Source organism: Sinohyriopsis cumingii, chromosome 11 (genome assembly GCF_028554795.1).
Source record: "Sinohyriopsis cumingii isolate HCF-2022 chromosome 11, ASM2855479v2, whole genome shotgun sequence".
Lineage (NCBI taxonomy): Eukaryota > Metazoa > Mollusca > Bivalvia > Unionida > Unionidae > Sinohyriopsis > Sinohyriopsis cumingii.
In genome coordinates, this window is record NC_142971.1 from 54,836,706 (window position 1) to 54,855,805 (window position 19,100).

Below are 19,100 nucleotides of genomic sequence, written 5' to 3' on the forward strand. Positions count from 1 at the left end.
ATATGATCAGATTCTGGAATATAATTTCAGAATTTTTTGGGTCCATTCTAGTCTTTTCTGTCATTCGCTATACTGGTCCTGTGTCATACTTTTATTACACATATCCATATTATTGGTGTTGGCCACATACGGGGTCTTAGAACCAAATTAGTAATTTGCGACATAAGATCAGTTTCTGGCACATACTCAGAACTGTTTCGGTCTTTCCCATACTTTTTCAGTAATTCATGTCATGTGATTAGTTTCACGCCATCACCCGGAACACTTCATTTTGCTTTAAAGTGTCCGACTGTAAGCCAACAGAGAGCAAGAAAAGGACACAGGTTAGCAAAGAATATTTAAAAGCCTTCGTTTCATAAAAATCGTCACACATTGGTAACAGCCATGTATATTGCACAATCTGCAGTATGGATTTCTCCGTTGCTCATGGTGGGAGAGATATTTGAAGACATTTCTTCCAGAAAGCATACAGGTTATGCAAAAATCCTGGAGACATTAGCCCCCCCCCCCCCCCCATAACAGCTATTTAAAATCTACACCTGAAGGGGACCATGTAAGAGTCACTTAAAAATTGAAGCATTTTGGTCATGCTTCATTGCAGAGCACAATCTCTCATTAGCCATTAAGTGACCATGCTACATATCTTTTCAAGACAATGTTTCCTGATTCGAAGATCACTAAGACATATTCATGAGCCAGGCCTAAGACGATAGATATGATAAAGTGCATGGTCAATCATTCTGTTGAGGAGCAAGTGGAGAGAATACAGATGTCCCCCTTTTCTGATGCAACTGATGGAAGCCATGACAGCAGAGTAAGCCACCTGTATACTGTCGTTGCAAGGAATTTCAATCCAAATGTAGGGCAATTGATGACAGAGCTTCTGTGCGTTGTCATGCAACAAAGTTTCCACAGGGGATAATATCTTTAACTTCCTTGTTGATGTAATCAAGCACTGGGATATACCATAGCAGAGCGCTGTATAGCATTCAACTTGGACAATGCCGCTATCATAACTGGCTGCAACAAGGGAGTAGTGGCATATATTCCCCACCCCCAATCCTTGAACATTCATGCATGTCTGCCCATGCCATTTTCTCAACGTTGATGCCACAAAGGAACTGTCCATTGACATAAAAAGCGATTCTTGTTGATATTTTCTTTTATTAGGACAAAAGATCAGAACATCAGCAAGAATTAATACAGTTTCAGGTAGAATGTGGCACTAAAATTCAAAAGATTTTGCAGCAGGGCCCCACAAGATGGTCGTTCCTTATAGAAAGTATCAATTACTTGCTGGAACAGTGGGAGCCACTCAAAACTATTTTTCTATTAATAATAATAATAATAAGGACTATTGAAAGAGGGTATAATACAATTAGCTAATAACTAATCTACCTTGAGGCCCTTATACATGAGGCTTTTCTAAAATGGATTTGGTCTTTAATAGGTAATATTTTTAACTTACCAGCTAAATTTTCCTTGCTTTCTTTCTGAATTGATATTAGCCCAAATGCTCATTTGAAGATGTAACTGTTATAAAATAGTTCTCTGTACCTTTCAGGGAGAAAATGTCTCATCCTACTGCGAAGCTATAAACTTGAATTAACTTTTTTACTGATATGTTTAATATGTTCAGTCCCTGTTAGGTCATTATCTTCCAAAACACAGAGTAGACTCTCATGACAGAACATTTGCAAATTTTTATCCTTCCATGTCAGACGAAGTTTATCACCATCAAGATTTGTTCTTTTTTGTCATATCAAGATAAGTATTTACCACCATGCCATTGCATGTGCACCAGTTGTCCAGTTTGTTTAGGGCATCCTGTAAAGAAATTTCTTGTGCATACTTTGTGTTTTGGATGTCTGACAATGTTGTGTCATCTGCATAGAGATCAGTAGATGATATTGAGTCCCATAGTAAGTGGTAGGTCATTAATAAATAAAATAAACAGTAATGGATCTAGAATTGAGCCTTCTGGTACTCCGTAACTAATTGTTCCAGGTTCATTATTTATACATGTTGTGTTCTCACACTTACGTATGAAGTAAACCATCTAACTGTGCTTTCATCACATTGGTAAATTTTCAGCTTCTTCAAAAGGATTTCATGATCCACCATATCAAAAGCTTTCCTGAAATCTACAAATACATATCCTATTATTCAACCTTGATCAAGTGCTTGAAGCCATTTATCAACTAGGCTGATCAAGGCAGTCTCATACGAATGTTTCTGTAACAAACCCGACTGATTACATAACAGCAAGTGTTTGGTTAAATATGACATGAATGAGTCGTGGACATGTTTTTCAATCAATTTTGACAAGTTTGGTAGTATTGAGATTGGTCGGTAGTTATCAGCATCATCCTTAGAACCAGATTTTTGAATAGGAGTTACTTTTCCGGAAGTGTCATATGATTCATCCACTGGTAGCATGTCCAGACTGTATTGCCTTTTTTTGGCTCACACACTTCCAATCTTTATAAAAATCAAATCTTGCTCTTCAGCTGGATGTTCCAAAGATTCATGTCCTCAGAAAGTGACTACATGGGGTTCTGGCAAATCTGTAAGCATGTTTCCTAAAACCTGATGTTTTTGTTAAGGTTAGCAGTTGGTTAACTGTGGACTATATGAAGAAGTCAAATAGAAGGAAATTGAGTACTGGATTGGTGATTAGGCAAGAGGCAAGAAAATATGTGACAGATGAAAGAGGAAAAGGAAGTCTTACGACAGATCAAATTTCTACATTTCATGCAGAGGTTAGGCGTATTTTCAGGGAGGCATGCAATTATGTCTTCCAAGAAATTCCCACTAAGCAGCAAGCTTTCGATGAATGCATAAGTTCTGCAAACTAAGGAAAGACTGAGTCAGGTTTTTCACCAGCAGATTTCCAAATTTTGAGAAAGAGGACCAAGTTCTTCAAATTTCAGATGGATACGTCATTATCTTTTCTTGATGCTGCATAGAGGATTGATGTAACATGGAGGAAAATGGTGCAGATAAAAGATTTGGATGGAGCGTGCAAATGCCATCACCTTGCAAAGCTAGCCTCGGATCTTATGTATCCCCTTTCAGTTGTGGATTCAGAAAGAATTTTCAGCCTGATAGGAAGAACTGAACTGAATTCAGGCCAAACCTGGGCTCAGGTTCTTTATCATCCTTGCTGGTACAAAGAATGAACAGGCAGGCAAACCAGTGTGCTTGCTGCGCAGTGATCTTTGAGGGACAATTTGAAGAGAAGTTAGAGCAGTGTACTGTAAACAGTAATTCATTTGGGTATTATAACTTTCATAGGCATGTTTCTTAACGCTTTGAACTGATTTTATCAGTATTCTGGTGTTCACTTAGAATTTTTCTTCACTGCGGTAATTTCCATAATTTTTTTAAAAAATTTCTCTAATTTTTACCCCCGTCCCCTAATGTCCCTGGTTGGCAATGGGGATCTCTGTTTTACTGATACATTTCTTGTTCATAACACTAAAAAGATAGTGGCCAAGAATTTCACAAAGATCACTGTAAATAAACCTTCTTGCATATCTTTATGAAAACCATCAGGAACATATTTCTTTTTTGTAGGCTGGAGAAGAACTTTTACGTGAAGTTATGCGAAGTTGCTACCAATCCCCTGGTCAAGAAAAAGTGCTGAGTGGAACTTGTGTACCATCAGACCCAGTCAGCAAAAACAGGGAATCATCCACAAGTTCAGAATCAACTTATGTAAGTGTGATACTCCACAAGATTAACTGTCATTAAAATTTAAAAAATCAGTTTAAAAAATGTAAGTACTGTGGTCCCCCTCATGTACAGCCACCCATTCTGCACTGGAAAAGTGGCCATACAAGGCAGGAGTCCTTTCCATAGGGGAACACTGTTTGTGAGAAGTATAAGTTTTATGAAAGCTACATGTAACTTCAAATCATTTAGCATCTTCATTTAAAAGTAACATTAATTATTAAAAGGTTCTTGTCTTAAGAACAGACTTTTCTGTTTCAAGTGAACACACATTAATAGTTCTTGCTCTTATGGTATTGATGTCATGCACATTGCGAAACCATTCAAAAACATCCTATAAATCTTGGTACATACATTGCTTGGCATTTTGATTAATTCTGTTTCCAATTACTTCATTTTCCCACTGCTGCTGAATATTCTTCTTATCTATGATGTTGTTTAATTTAGTTTTTCGAACAATTTTTGGCAAGAACTTTTGAACTTCTTCCGTATCTGTCAAGTCAAATAACTTACTTTTTCTTGTAAAGTAATAATTCTCCATTTACATGTGACATGTCAGTTTTGTAGTTATTTAATCCTTTTTGCCAATTGTACAGTACTGCAATTTGATTATGCAAATGAAACTTGTAGAGTAGACAAAATGCCTTGTTTATAAGGAAGTGATATATGTACTGTCTCATGATTTTTCAGTCTTTGTCTGGTACCCTGCTTTGAAAAAGTTAATTTCTTGCAGTGTTAATCCACATAATCTATATTTAGATAATGCTGACCAGTTTATGATCTTGACAATTACATCTGGCCGTAATCATCAAATAGGAGAACTCAACCATTGTGAAGCCCAAAATGCCATCACAACATGGTTGACCCCATTTCCTGTAAACATTAGTGCTTAAATTTATGTAAAAATAATAATAATAATAATAATGCTTTATTTATAGAGAGCGACTCATTAGTCGAGGACTTTTCTTTCTTGAGGCCCTCTTAAGGAGAATATAACAATGCATATTATATGAAGATAGCAACAATTACTGTTTATTTTCACAAGTTTAGTATTAAAATACTAAATTCCATTTTCTGTTAGAAGAAGATACATAATATTTTCAGCAGATTTTACATGTAGCGGAAGCATGTCCCACAGAAGTTTTACCTTCATAAATTACCATCCTATTTTGTTGTGCTCAGTTTTGGACTCTAGATTTTAATCTCATTTGGATAACTTCTGTATCAGAACTAGATGTGTACAAGGTTGCATCATCTACAAACAAATCTCTATTTGTGGATTCATTATTTAATGGTAGATCATTGATATAGATAAGGAAGAGGAGAGGGCCTAAAACTGATCCTTGAGGGACCCCTGGATGAATAGTGCAAGTTTAAGAGCTAATATTGCAAATGCTTACTTGTTGAGACCTTTAGTTTAGGTATGATCTAAAACAGTTTAAAGAAGGATTATCAAACCTGTAACAGTTCAACCTTTGCAGCAGAATTTCATAATCAACAAGATCAAAAACTTTCTTGAAGTCAAGGATAACAATCCCAGTCATATGTCCATTATCCATTTCCTTCATTCAAAGATCAATTAATTTGGTAAGTTCTGTTTGGCACGAGTGGTACTTTCTAAATCCTGATTGTACTTTATGAAATAGTGTTTAAAAAAATGTATAGACCTGGTTGGCTGCATGCTTTTCAAATAATTTTGGCAATACAGGTAAAATTGATATTGGTCTGTAATTCCCTGGATCCTCATTTTCTCATTTCTTAAAAACAGGCATAATTGTTGCAAATTTCACTGTTTCTGGAAAATTACCACTCATATTTAAGTTTATGATTTTGTTATTGCTAGTGCAGCAATTTTAAGAATTCAAGGACCAATACCATTCAGTCCAAAGGATTTATTAATGTTCACCTTAATCAGCATATCAAAAACATCAGCTTCACTAACATCAGCTATTGAAAAATAATTATCATCAGGAATTTTAGCTCTTATAAATAATATAAGAACATAGGTTCAGTTGGGATGTTAGTCTGGTTCTGAATACTGTTACTGGAGATGCTTATGAAGAAATTGTTGAACATTTCCACAATGTCTTGTACAGATGCTGCTATATCATCATTTTGCTTAAGTCTAAGGGAAGACAGCTGTTCTTGGGAGGGTTCAGCTCATTTAGATGCTTCCACAATGTCTTGATTTGCCATTCAGAAGTTGAATCTGCTGTCTGATGTAATAGTTTATGTACTGTACTTATTTTAGGCACAGGCCTCGGGCTGGTGACTTAAATAAACTCAGGCCCTGACTGAAATTTCACAAGCATTGACTTTTCATACCTGTCAACTCTCAAACCAGGAGAAAAGCCTCCAGATTTTGGGGATATTTCCTCATCTACATCCTGATCTTGTAATATCTCCCAATTTTTCGCAGAGAAGTCCAGATTATTATATTTTGTCTGGCAATTTTCATTTCTCAGAAGAAAAAACCGTTCCAAACCATACATAAATAGATATAACGTATGCAGTCCACAGATGCCATATTCTATTTTATCACTTGTGAATATTGTAGTGATGAAATCAGTGCCAGATTTAGGCATAAGCTAAACAAGCTTCAGCTTAGGCCCTCACTGTCTGAACTCAGTCTGAAGGGGCTTCTCAATTTTATTTTATACCAAATAGGGCCTCTACAGCTTCCCATAGCTTAGGGCCTTGCTCTGTCTAAACTGCCACACTACAGACATAGTAGCGATATGACTGAAGAATTGTTAAAGCTACTTCAAAAATCTAAATCACAAACACACGCGTGTCTAAATCTGACACTGGACGAAATAATTAATATCACGACAGGTTTTTTCTTCAGTAAATAGAACATCATGATTAAACATTATTCTTGTAAATTTCAGATGTTTTTAAACAACTACAACAGTACTATAGTAAAAAAAAATTAAAAAAATAAAATTGTCACCAATTAGCTTAAATAAATGGTCACTGTGAATGCTGTGAAATTTTCTCTCCAAACAAAATTGCATCTCCATTTCCACCAAAGAAACTTGCCAGTTAACACCTGACATTCCTGTACCGTATGTAAAGTTTAATTACCATGATTAAATTAAAACAAGGAATAAAACAAAATATACCATGCAGTATATGCGCTCCATAAGAACTAATTCAGAATAAATATTTTATTCAGTAAACAGTGTTACATGCATTAAGACTTAAACCTAGAGAAATAAGGTGGGGCATAAAACATGGGAGAAACAGATGCCACATGAATGGTAACTTGTTACTGCAGATTTGAACTGTTAAAATGAAGTAATGGCATTGTAAAAACATGGTTTCTTTGAAGTATGTCCGAAGGGCAGTTCTTTTAACAAATGCAAGGATAAGGATTAACTGTTAATTAGTCACACTGGCTTTATTGTTTGCGTACTTTAGCTATTTTGCAGTTGAGCCAGAGCTGATCAGAATATGGAAAAGGGGCTTGTCCTGGGGTGAAAATAAGGCATATCGCAGGGAGAAAAGGCATGTCCCATGAACACTCGCATGTTGGCGCAAGGGGGTTGGGTGAATAGTCTCCTCCCCCTAATTTCTATTGTCAGCCCATTAATGTGAAATTTTGACCTCTTTTCTTTTAATTGCTGATATTTAAACTGCCCAAGGGATAGTTTTACATCAGTTCCAATCATTATAGATTACTGTTTATACATACTACATGTAATAGGCATAGACTGAAGAAAAAAACATTTGTTGTAATTTTTTTTTTTTTTTAAAGATTACTGAAAATTTGTGTTTTCTCGAAACATGACAGATTTAGAATGTTATATTTAGCAAAGCTTCAGTTTGATTAAAATCAGATCTCAATTTCACCTAGGTCAGTGCTGACTTGATTTAGATTGTGTCGTGCTGAGGGAAGTATGTCAACATCTTGAAAATACATTTACTCATTTCACCAGCGTGATCCAAGTTTCATCAGGCAGACAATTTTTGTTTCGACAAGCCTGACAGGCACCTCACTTGGAATACAGGATGGGGCCGAACTTAAATCAGAGGGGCCCTGGGTGTTGAGCTATCAGATTATTTTTCAGCACTGCTGGTGTAAATAAAAGATCTGTGAATTGATTGTTGCATTTTGTGGTCACTTACTCAGCTTTCTGCCTACTTTTGGAACTCAGACATTTTAACACTTTTCTCAGGTTTTAAAATATCCAGTGGTATGCCTGGAACAGCGCCAACTTTTAGTTTCGGCCTAGCACATGCGTTTCCTAAAGCTGCCATTTTTTCAGGATCTCTCTCATAACATTCCTTTGAGAAATGTAACCAGCACAGAGTGTTGTATGATGTTGCTTTGAAATCAACTCACTTGTAATAATGTATCCATACTTTCTTTATGTCTTTATCTTTTGGAAAAGAAAACAAATGTTGTCCACAGGCTTTTCTTAATGTGTTATTACACCTGTAAGCAACGCAAAACAGCATTCTTTTACTCTGGCAACTCCCACTTGGGATGCTGGAGTTTTGCATAGAGTTAGAACTTCCTCTGCCCATACCAGTCTCATAGCCTCACTGTGGCATCGTGACCATGGTTCAACAAATTTCTACACCTGTTCGTAGATCAGCCCAGATATTACCTCACAGGATTGATTTTATTTTCATAACATCAGTTAAAAGGGGAATTATGAATGAGCTTTCTTTCATTGGTGAACTGTAATTTTTAGCAAAAGTCTGTTTCTTTTGGTAGCTCCACTTCCTAAGGAGATCCCCAGTCTCAGTTGAATCTTTTCAGGTAATGATCAAGCTTTTTTGCCAAATGAGAGCACTATATTTCTATCTTAACTCATTCTGCCCCAATTCCGTCTGTACACCTGATCCGGTTTCTGCATTCAGTGGCCGATCCTGTCTATAGTTCTAGTTTTTTATTGCATTCAGTGGCCATTCCTCTCCAGTTGTGGTGAATGTGTGTTAGATACAACATCTCTTATTGGTTACAAATGGGTTTTATCCATGAATGAGACCAATATTAAACCAATCAGAAATGATTTTACCTCCCTTTGTGCAAACTTGAATTGTTCAGAAACCAAATGTTACTAACTGAGAGCAGTTTCACTACATGTGTTCTGTTCATGAAAAATCATAAATTATGGCGGATGTAAGTGTGATTTTTGATGATGATGCATCTTGGTATCACCAAACAAAACGTGGTATCCAAGAACACCAGACGAGATAAAAGCTCTGATTGGGGCTAATGTCGGAAACCTTCCAGAACCAGCCCAAGATATGTATTGGCATAAGGACAAACGTTTCCATCCTTCCTGCATTGAACTGAAATTTAGTCATGCAAGATTCGAAAATCTACAGAAATATTTTCATGTGACTGATACCAGCAACAACCTACCTCGAAGAACACCTGGTCATGACAAACTGGCCCACATTCAACCTGTATTGGAGCATATTCGCAACACATGCAGTAGAATACAACCCACATCGACAGGGCTGCAGTATGTGCCTCAAAAACTGACCAAGAGAGGCATCAAAGTTTGGGTTCGAGTGGATCCTCATAATGGATACGTTGGGGACTTTCGGGTTTATACTGGAAGGACTGACAACAATCCAGAATTGAATCTTGGACAAAAGGTTCTAGATTTGATGGAACCTTTGCTTTGTCTTGGACACCATGTCTACACCAACAGTTCTTTTTTTTTACCTCTCCAGACTAGTTTCTTCAGCTTTGACAAAAAGGTACGTATGGCTGCGGAACAGTTCAATCAAATCGAAAGGATCTTCCATTTGGATTACACAAAGTAAAGCTGAAGGAGCAGGGCTAAAGCATAATTAAACAGAAAGGACACATGAGAGTTACAGTTTGGTGTGACAAGAAGAATATCATTATACTGTATACCAACTGTGACAGTGAGGACATATCTGTTAGCTGGAAGCAGAAAGATGGTACTTTCAAGGATATTCCATGTCCACTCCCAGTCAAACTGTACAACATATACATGAATGGTGTAGACCATGCGGATAGACAGCACTGATAGAAAGTCCTTGAAATGGTGGAAGTATCTGGTGTTTTTATCCTTTTCGACATTTCAATAGTAAATTCATATTTGCTGATGAAAGAATCGCCGAACCATATCGTCACCAAAAACAAGAGAGAAAGAGATAGAACCCAGTTGGAGTTTAGAATGAATCTTGCACATCAACTACTTGGAGGATTTGTAGGTAAAAGGAAAAGAGAAGTAGACGTTCAACCCCCAATTCAGCAAGGTCAACATTGGCCAGTGGTCATGCCAAAGAAAATAACCCTACAAATTGTGCTCACTGAACAAAGTTCAATCTGAACCAACAACTGGATGTGAACAATGCCAAGTAAATTTATGTGCAAAATGTTTCAAACCACATCAGATTAAATTTTCCTGTTTATTTCAATGAAATTTGGGCTGATGACATGATAGTTCTATAAAGGTTGCATATAATTTTGTAAATATTGTATTAATAAGTTGTGAAAGACTTGGACAAATAGGGAAAAAAATGCATCACTGTGTAGACAAATTCATTTGGAATAATTGGTGAAAATTTCATGGATTTTTGTTGAATATAAGAAGAGAAATTAAGGTAAGAGTGAATGCATGTGCATGATGTTTTCAAAATGTTTCAAACAGGTAAAAACTCTGGGGCACAAGCAGCTAGACACAGCATGGTGATACTGATAACACATTAACAGTGCTGGGGCTGTATGAATTAATGCCTCCATCCTTTCTTTCCTCTTAAGGGTTCTGTTGATATTCAGCTTCAACTGTTTCTTGGTGAATTGTCACCCAAGTCAGATAAGCTTATCATTCCCTTATCATTAGAAACCTCCTTTTATGATACTAAAAATCCCATGAGGTTTGAGCTGTGGCTGCCTATCTTAATCACTTAAGGCAGCAATTGGCGATCCCATAATTCCTTTTCCTTCTGCCTCCACTTTTGTTTTAGCACAAGCGCAGGCATTTTAATTTTTTTCTATGGGACCCATAGTTGCAGCACAACATGACCAGAAAAATGCGAACACTGTGTAAAGCGGATCTCTCCTAACATTGGTGGGTACATTCAATGTTTCTCTGGTTTTGATCACTTTAACACAACAGCCTACTAGTATAACTGACAAATTCAGCTATGCAATGTGATGGGCAAGTTATTGCTGCTGTAAAAATGTAGCTTTAGATGGGTGGGTGGAAAATTTTAATTATGCAATACTTAATCTTTATTACTGCCAAATACTTTCCTCTCACCCCCTTTGATATCCCGGCATTATTCTCTGTTGAAAAAGATGACTCTCTTTTGCTTGGGCATGCAAGGTGTATGAGTGGACAATATCTTGTTGACAACTCTCCACTCAGTGGGAGGATGTATTCTCACCGAACAGGCAAGGTTTCTTTAACATGAAAACGACAAAGCCATGCAACAGTGATGGAAAACTATTAAGTGATTAAATTAGTTTTATACTCCACAAAAAATACACATTACATTAATCAATGGTATAATAGAGGGTTACAAAATGTTCTGATTTGGTAGTTTTTAAAAGCTCAAAACAGGCACAGATGACAATTTTTAATTTTTTAATGGTACAAAGCATAAAGATATGCAGATTGTCATTGGAAACAATATTTTTTTGTGACAGGTGTAGTACTGACCTCACATATGCTGCCACAAACTAATTCTAAATGTATGGTGATATCAACATTGAAAACGATGCATGGTGATATCAACATTGGGTGTTTATAAAAAGTCCTCTAATGGAGTCTACTGTGTCCTAAATGAAAATAGTTTTAATCTTAGATCCAATATGTCTTCCATAGTGGCTAATTTTGAAATATCGCAGACACAGCAATTAAAAGAAGAAATGAATTTATCTTGTCTTTCTTGCAATTGTTTTTGGACAGTGGAGAGTCAGTCCAATTGATGGACTGTTGTTTTTGTGAACCTATTTTTGGCAGAAGCTTGACTTGGTGACCACTCTGGCATCTGTGTGTGTGACCATCTTTATATGCATTCGTCCATCTGCTCACACCATATGTTAATGCTTTCTCAGGTACAGTAATTCACAGTGATTTTATATGCATTGAGGAAATATCTTCATCTATACTGTACTAATTTAACAAAAGCATGGAGTTGGGCTAGACTTGCATTCCATGACCAGACTGTATGATTTTATAGCAGTTGATTACATGTTGTCCTTTGTAGCTAATTCCCAGGGTCAACCACTGACTGGTTTCCTGTGGTAAAATATAACAAGAAAGTGCCGTGACTTTAAACTTGAAGCTTGGGACTGTCAATTTAAATGGCATTTTTCTCTTGAATGAAGGCACTTGTGGCAGGTCAGGTGAGTCTGGACCAGACGATTTGAAACCAATAGTTTTTGTAGGGTTTAAAGCCATTTTTCAGCACAAGATAGGCTTCACATGTACATGGCCGCAAGTATTAATGGTGGATGAAGAAAACGGGGAAAACTCCGGAAAGAACCACTGACCTATGAGAAGCTACTGGCAAGCTTTCTCACATACCCACATTCACCAAACCTGAGACTCAAACCCATGCAGACGAGGTGAGATGGCAATGATCCATAAGAAACCTATTGTACTATGCAAATACTGAAATAAAATGGTAAGAAGTTTTGCATGTTTGGTAGTGGATACTATTATAGAAAAAGTTTTACCACAGTTCTTCTCTTGTTTATTTACAGTATATTATGATACTTTTGGGAGAAGCAATCCGTGGTTGGTAAAGAATAATTTTCTTCTAAAGCTATCAGTCTCTTTCAGTCTGTAATAGACATCTCTTTCTTTATTTTCAAGTAAGTATTTGTTCTGCTGGTCATCAACTAGATGGGCTTACTGGATTTTTAGCTGTACTGGTTATAAACCAGTAGAGCTTAAGGGATGACCTTTTTGTCATTGTCCATTGTTCATCCATCTGTTGGGGAAATTTTCTTATTACTTCTCCTTCTAAACCACTTGCAGGATTGCGATGAAACTTTATACACACATTAATTCCTGGTCTAGTTGAGCCTAAATGAAAATGGAGTTGCTTTTGCATCCAACATGGCCACACCATAGCTGGCTTGAAAATCTTATCACTACTTATACTGAATGGATGGTCTTATCAACACAGGGTTTTCAGAAAAATACTTTTATGGTGTCTGTTTGGTTTGAAGTGAAAATGGTGCTGATTTGACCTAGTGGTTAGAGCATCTGCCTCAGATGCGGGAGGGCATGGGTTTGATCCTCGGCCGAGTCATACCAAAGACTTACAAAAATGGTACTAACAGCTGCCTAGCTTGGCGCTCAGCATCAAGAAGTTGGTGTTAGGACTGGTTGGCCTGGTGTCAGGATAATGTGACTGGGTGGGACATCATGCTACATGTCTGTGGCATGATGCCTCAGTGATAGACATCACTATAAACTGTCACACTGCATACATTGTTGCAATATGACTGATATTTTATATAGCTACGTTAAAAACCCAAATCATACACACACACTCATGCTACTGCTACATATCAAGATGGATTTTCACTAAAGGACTTTTCATGATGTTGGGGTGGTCCTAAATGAAGATGGTGCCAATCTGATGCCCAATATGGCTGCAACAGCAGTTATCTTCAAAATCTTAACACTTCTTCTCCTGAATGGAAAGGTGTATCTCATTGTCATAGGGTTTTCACCAAAAGGTTTTTTTCTGATGTCCTAAATGGTGTTCAGTGAGGTCCAGTATTGCTGCCACAGCAAATCTTGTAATCACTATGCCTCTTAAATGGAAAGTCATATTGACATAGTGTTTTCACCAGAAGACCTGTGTGATGTCTGGTTGGTCTTAAATGAAAATGATACCATTCTTACGTCTAATATGTCTGTCACAGTGGCCAACTTAAAAATATCACTCCTTCTCCTGAATGAATGGTCATATCACCATGGTCATTTCACTAACAGAATGCTAATGTTTTGTTAATCCTAAATTAAAATGGTGTTGATCTAATGTCCAATATGTGGCCATCTTGAAAGTCTAGCTTTTACAGCTTTTGAATGGAAATTCGTTTTGACATGGGATTTTTGATCAGAAGTGCTCTTATGGTATTTAGGTGGCCCGTAATGAAATTTGATTACCCTCAGTATGGCTGCCATGTTGGCTGTTCTGAAAATTGTTATCTCTACTCCTTCCAAGTGGATAGTTCATCAACAATGGGTTTTCAACAATAGACTTTTTTTAATGATACATATTGGTCCTAAATGAAAATGGTGCCACTTATTCATCCATTATGGCGGCCAAGATGCCTTAAAAATCTTGTCACTACTCTCCCTCAATGGATGATCGTGAAGACATCGGGTTTTCAGCAGAAAACTTCTAATGATGTTTGCTTTGTTCTAAATGAAAATGATGCCAAGCTGACATTTAGAATGTGCACCACAGCAGCTAATTTGAAAAGAAAATTTATTGCTGAAGAATATCAGAAATGGTTTCAACACAAGACATTTAAAAGGAAGAAATGTTTTAAAAAATTCATGAATTTTCTTTTTGCCCAGTAGAACATCAATTTCTTTTTAGAGAAATGCTTTGCACACCACAATGATCGCTCCGGTGGCCATATATTTAGAGCGCCTATGTCAGATGTGGGAGGTTGTGGGTTCAAACCCCAGCCATGCCATACTAATGACTGATAAAAATGATACTAGCAGATGCCACGCTTGGTGCTCAGCATTAAGAGGTTAGTGTTAGGACTGGTTGGCCTGTTGTTAGGATAATGTAACTGGGTGGGGACATCATGCTACACGTCTGCCACATGATGCCCTAGTGCAAGACATCACTATAAATGTCACACTGCAGACATTGTAGCAATATGACTGAAAAACTGTTAAAGCCATGTTAAAAATCCAAAACACACACACACATACACCCTACAAAAATTAGATCATTTCAGTAATTTTGAAATTTCTCTTTTGCAGCCCAATCATGAAGATGTACCGTCAAGAGCAGAAAATGCACCAGAAGGTAATAACAAAATTTGATTTGCATACCATGCAGTAATCTTTTTTTTCTTTAGCTCTGCTGGTTTTCGACTGCCACACTGCAGACATTGTAGCGATATGAAAAAAATATTTTTAAAACTACTCTAAAATTCCAAATCTAATACACACATGCACACACGCACACACATTAAATATTCCGACATGTGGTAGATAACATTTCCAGGATTGCATCAAGGACATGAAGTAATACAAATCGTCCTCCAATTTAAAATGTCCTCCAAAATTTTAAATACTTGGAGGGTGAAATCATGGATACAAATAAGAATTTTCCAGATTTTTTTAAGAATATGCTGTTATATATTTTTCAGTGTTTACAATAAGCAGAATGTTGTCCTTATGTAGTGGTGAAACATTTTGTTATTTTTCCTGTGTACCATGTGTTCAGTTTGGATTGGTTACTATGAAAGGTCAGGAGAGCACATGTTGGATGATGAGACTAACTTGGTGGAACAGTGTGTTAAATGGGAAAACCAATAAAAATTTTGACCCTTTATAATTAGTTTAGCAATAAAAACAGTCAAGAGTGCAGATGTTTCTGTCAATATGCACAGCAATGATGAACAAACAAATCCTCATGCTAATCACATACATTTCCGAGAGGAAGAGAATTTTGGCAGACTGTCAAGGAAAGGGAAGATAGTCCCTTTCTAATAGTCACTTCACAGATCCGTAGCAGACTTACTGTTTCAGCTTTGGGAAACTCCCTTGGGAGACTTGTTTGCTGCCAAGCTGCCTATATGTTTCCTCAGTCTAGAGGGCCTGGGCAGCAGACATGTTCAGCCTGAAGTGGGATCTTTGGTTCTTTTGTGCTTCCCAACCATTCAGGATGTTCCCAAAGGTCCTTCACAACACACATATTCCTCAGCTTAGCTAATTCTGATTGCCCTTTGGTGGCTACAGTGATCATGGTTCAGTGATCTCAATTTGATGGCAGACCACCCCAGAACCTTATCTTAGAGAAGGGATGTCCAGTTGCTACACTGGGGTTGTCTTCTACACTGCAGCTGATAGATTCTCCACCTTGTCATCAAAATGGGGCCCCGAGTGGTCTAAGGCGCTCTTCATTATGGATCACTGCCATCTCACCTCTGTCTGTGTGGGTTCAAGTCTCGGATTCGGCTAATGTGGGTATGTAAGAAAGCTTGCCAGTAGCTTCTCGTGGGTCAGTGGTTCTTTCTGGGGTTTTTCCGGGTTCTTCCTCCACCATTAATACTGGCCACCATGTATAGCCTATCGTGTGCTGAAAAATGGCGTTAAACCCAAAAACAACAATAATTGTCATCAAAATAAGGTAGGAGTATAAAAAAAGAAGAATGATGAGGAAACAGTCATAGTTCAGCATTTACCTTTCACTTCAGTTTTCATCTTTCATCCTCTTCTATCAGTTTGAGTTCTTTTGAAATCAAAGTCTTTGAAAGATGTTGCCTCTAGTTAGATAATCATTAGTCTGTTGATTCTTTCTGGGTGTAATCTGTTCCTTGTCTATGCTGAGCATCCTCTTTGTAGTCTTGGTCTGAAGGGGCACATATATAGCTGTCTTAGCCTGAATAAGCTGGGAAACTGTTCTTATGGTTATGTACAGTTTTCCAAAGTTCATTGGTATTATCATTTGGATACTTATACTCCAAAATGAGATTTTTCAGCAACATAAGTGCCCATGTTTCACTTTTTTTAATCTGTACTTTACTGACTACTATGTCAGATTTCTGATCTGTTCCATATTGCCTTATTAGGATTTTAAGTCCATCAATGCCATAGTCTGCTTGATCAAATAAATAATTTTGCTTCTTAATTTCATCTTTTCATTCTTATTTTTTCGGGGTAGCTTGACCTTGATTGTGATATATAGATTTCTAGCACATGATTCCAGAACGCTAAGTTGTTTAAGAAATGAAAATTGCATACTCCTTTTAATTTTGATGAGGCTTGGTATTTTTCTTTTTCTACATTTTATTTCAAAATGCAGCTGAATGGTGTGTTGACTGGCATGGCATCTTTTTTTGTGCCTCCAGGATGTATATTGCACTCATATTTAACACCAGTTTTTGGGCTTAGAATTGTTTACTGGTATCTCCATTAATGCTTTACCATCTCCAATGACCGGATATACTTCATACCTAAATTATTCTCATCATCACTATGATCAGTTAGTATCTGCTGAATGAAATAGTCATCTGAAGATGAAGCATCCTAGGAATCAGAGATTTCAAATTGTCTAGATAGCCCACATTAACACATCCATTTGTAATACTTCCCTGATGCCATGTTACAAATGCAATGTAAAAATTGTTTTAGGGCACCATGTACCAATCAGATTTAGTTTAAGAACCATTCAAGTCGAGCTGATGTGTAAATAATTGCCTACCTAAAATGCAGATGTGATAAGTGCTACAATACTTCTATTAGGGTGATTTGTGCTGCAACAAGCACTTTAAGGTGAACAGTTAAATAAAAATTGTATAATGTACATTTTCATATGTGCAACTCTAATTTAATTTGTGTCTAATTTAATTTTTGAGAGTTCTTCTGCATCACTGCTCTCCGTGTGTGCAAATTTGTACAAATTTTGCACAGTTCATGCAGGCACGCTTCTGGCATCTTTTTTAAGTACTTTAGACACCAAAACAACTGTGTTTCAAATTGCACTGGTTTTGAGATTAGGGTATGCAAGTAATCTTTTTTATAAAACAAAAAAAAATTTATGGTCATCAGTGAGAAAAGGGGGTCAGTTGAGTGACTGGAAATGCAAATATGGGGAAGGTGGTTCATACAAACCAGTACATTTCTCTATTACATTGCCAGTACTTCCTTTTCGTCATGCAGAGAATGGGCTTCATTGACTTCTGATTGGGTGGTTATTGTTCAACATCGACCAAAACAAGTAATATCAACTAATGAGAATTCAGTGTAAAACATTTCACAGCTTTAAAATTTGACCAAAATATACAAGATACAAAACCGCGTAGAAGCTTACCATAAAAGTGGTTATTAAATAATGAGTTAATAGTTAGCAATACATGTGGAACACATTTGGACTGGTTTCTTTATGCTGATTGGAAAAGATAATGAGCTCACTGAAAATATCAATGAATCGATTCACCTCTAATTTTTATTAACCAATCCTAAGATGGTGCATATCAATGTTCTGATGTCCATATGTACATAATATCTGTTTTTGGTTTCGTTTTTGCATTGTGGATGGTTTGCACTTGGGGTAAAGAAGAACACTGTTGTATATAGGAGCAAAAGCTCAAAGGTCAAGGTCACTGACTGAAAGCAGAAAAATGGTTTCTGCACAATAACTCAAGTTCTCCACTATCTTCAGTTACCAGATCTTATGGATGGCTTGCACATTGGTTAAAGAAAGAACCCTTTTAATTGTTGTGTCCAAACCTCAAAGTTGCTGCCTGGAAGAATATAAATGGCTTACAAAAACAATAGCATTAGTTGTACATTTCATGCTGGGACTTAAACTTTGTGAATAGTTTACACTTGGGGTTAGGAAGAACCACCTTGTAGGAAGAACCACCTCGTGACTTTGGGCTCAAAAGGTCAGGGGCTAAAGTCTTGGTGACTAAAATAATAAAAATGGTTCTCACACAGTATCATTAGTTCTACATCAAATATTGGGGACCAGCCTTTGTGGTAAGGAAGAATCCTTTTGATTTGGGGTCCAAATCCAAGTTCTTTGAATGAAAGAAGACAATGGTTTAAGATGTTTACATTAGTGTTATGCATTATGTAATTTGTATTGTGTGTTGGCTTTTCTGCATGATTATATCTTATGTATATCTTTATTTTTAGTAGAACTTTATCCAAAATCAAGTTAAGGGTTTTCCTGACCAGTGAAATTTATTTTGCAAACAACATACTACAAAGTTAATATTTTTCTAGGATTTTGATTTTATATTCCAATTGTTATGAAAGGAGGTAAACATGTTTACTTGTATCTGAGCTTAGGACATAAGTTTTTCACTTGGAAATTCCTGTTCTTGTTGACAAGAAAGTTTTAGAAAAGAGAACCAATCTATATCCTGGCTCTGTTATTGTGGCTTAGCTTTTTATATTAATGCTGTATACTTCATAATTACTCAATCCTGGCCTGATATCCAAAGAAGAATCAGTCTTATGTTGTGTTTAGTTTTTAATTTTTGGGGATTTATTTATTCATATTTTCATTCACTGGAATTACAAAGTGCTCAATAATATTTATGAATTAAATCATTATTTTGAAATTATTATGAATTCATTCAAGGACCTTTTGGAATATATTATTGTCTTACATCTGGACTGTTAACATGTTGCCACATTCCA

At 36.7% G+C, this 19,100-nt stretch overlaps 1 protein-coding gene across 2 annotated transcripts in view; it reads left to right on the top strand.

The window, feature by feature from the left end:
• LOC149788479 (uncharacterized) overlaps positions 1-19,100 on the top strand; it is a 77,914-nt gene that overhangs the window by 38,572 nt on the left and 20,242 nt on the right. For both annotated transcript variants that reach the window (XR_016424154.1, XM_089974466.1), the window contains exons 4-5: positions 3,580-3,720; positions 14,703-14,748. Coding sequence is in view for 1 of the 2 variants with exons in the window: in XM_089974466.1 (XP_089830592.1) it covers positions 3,580-3,720; positions 14,703-14,748 (187 nt within the window). In the remaining variant the exon portion in view is untranslated. The remainder of the gene's footprint in view (positions 1-3,579; positions 3,721-14,702; positions 14,749-19,100) is intronic.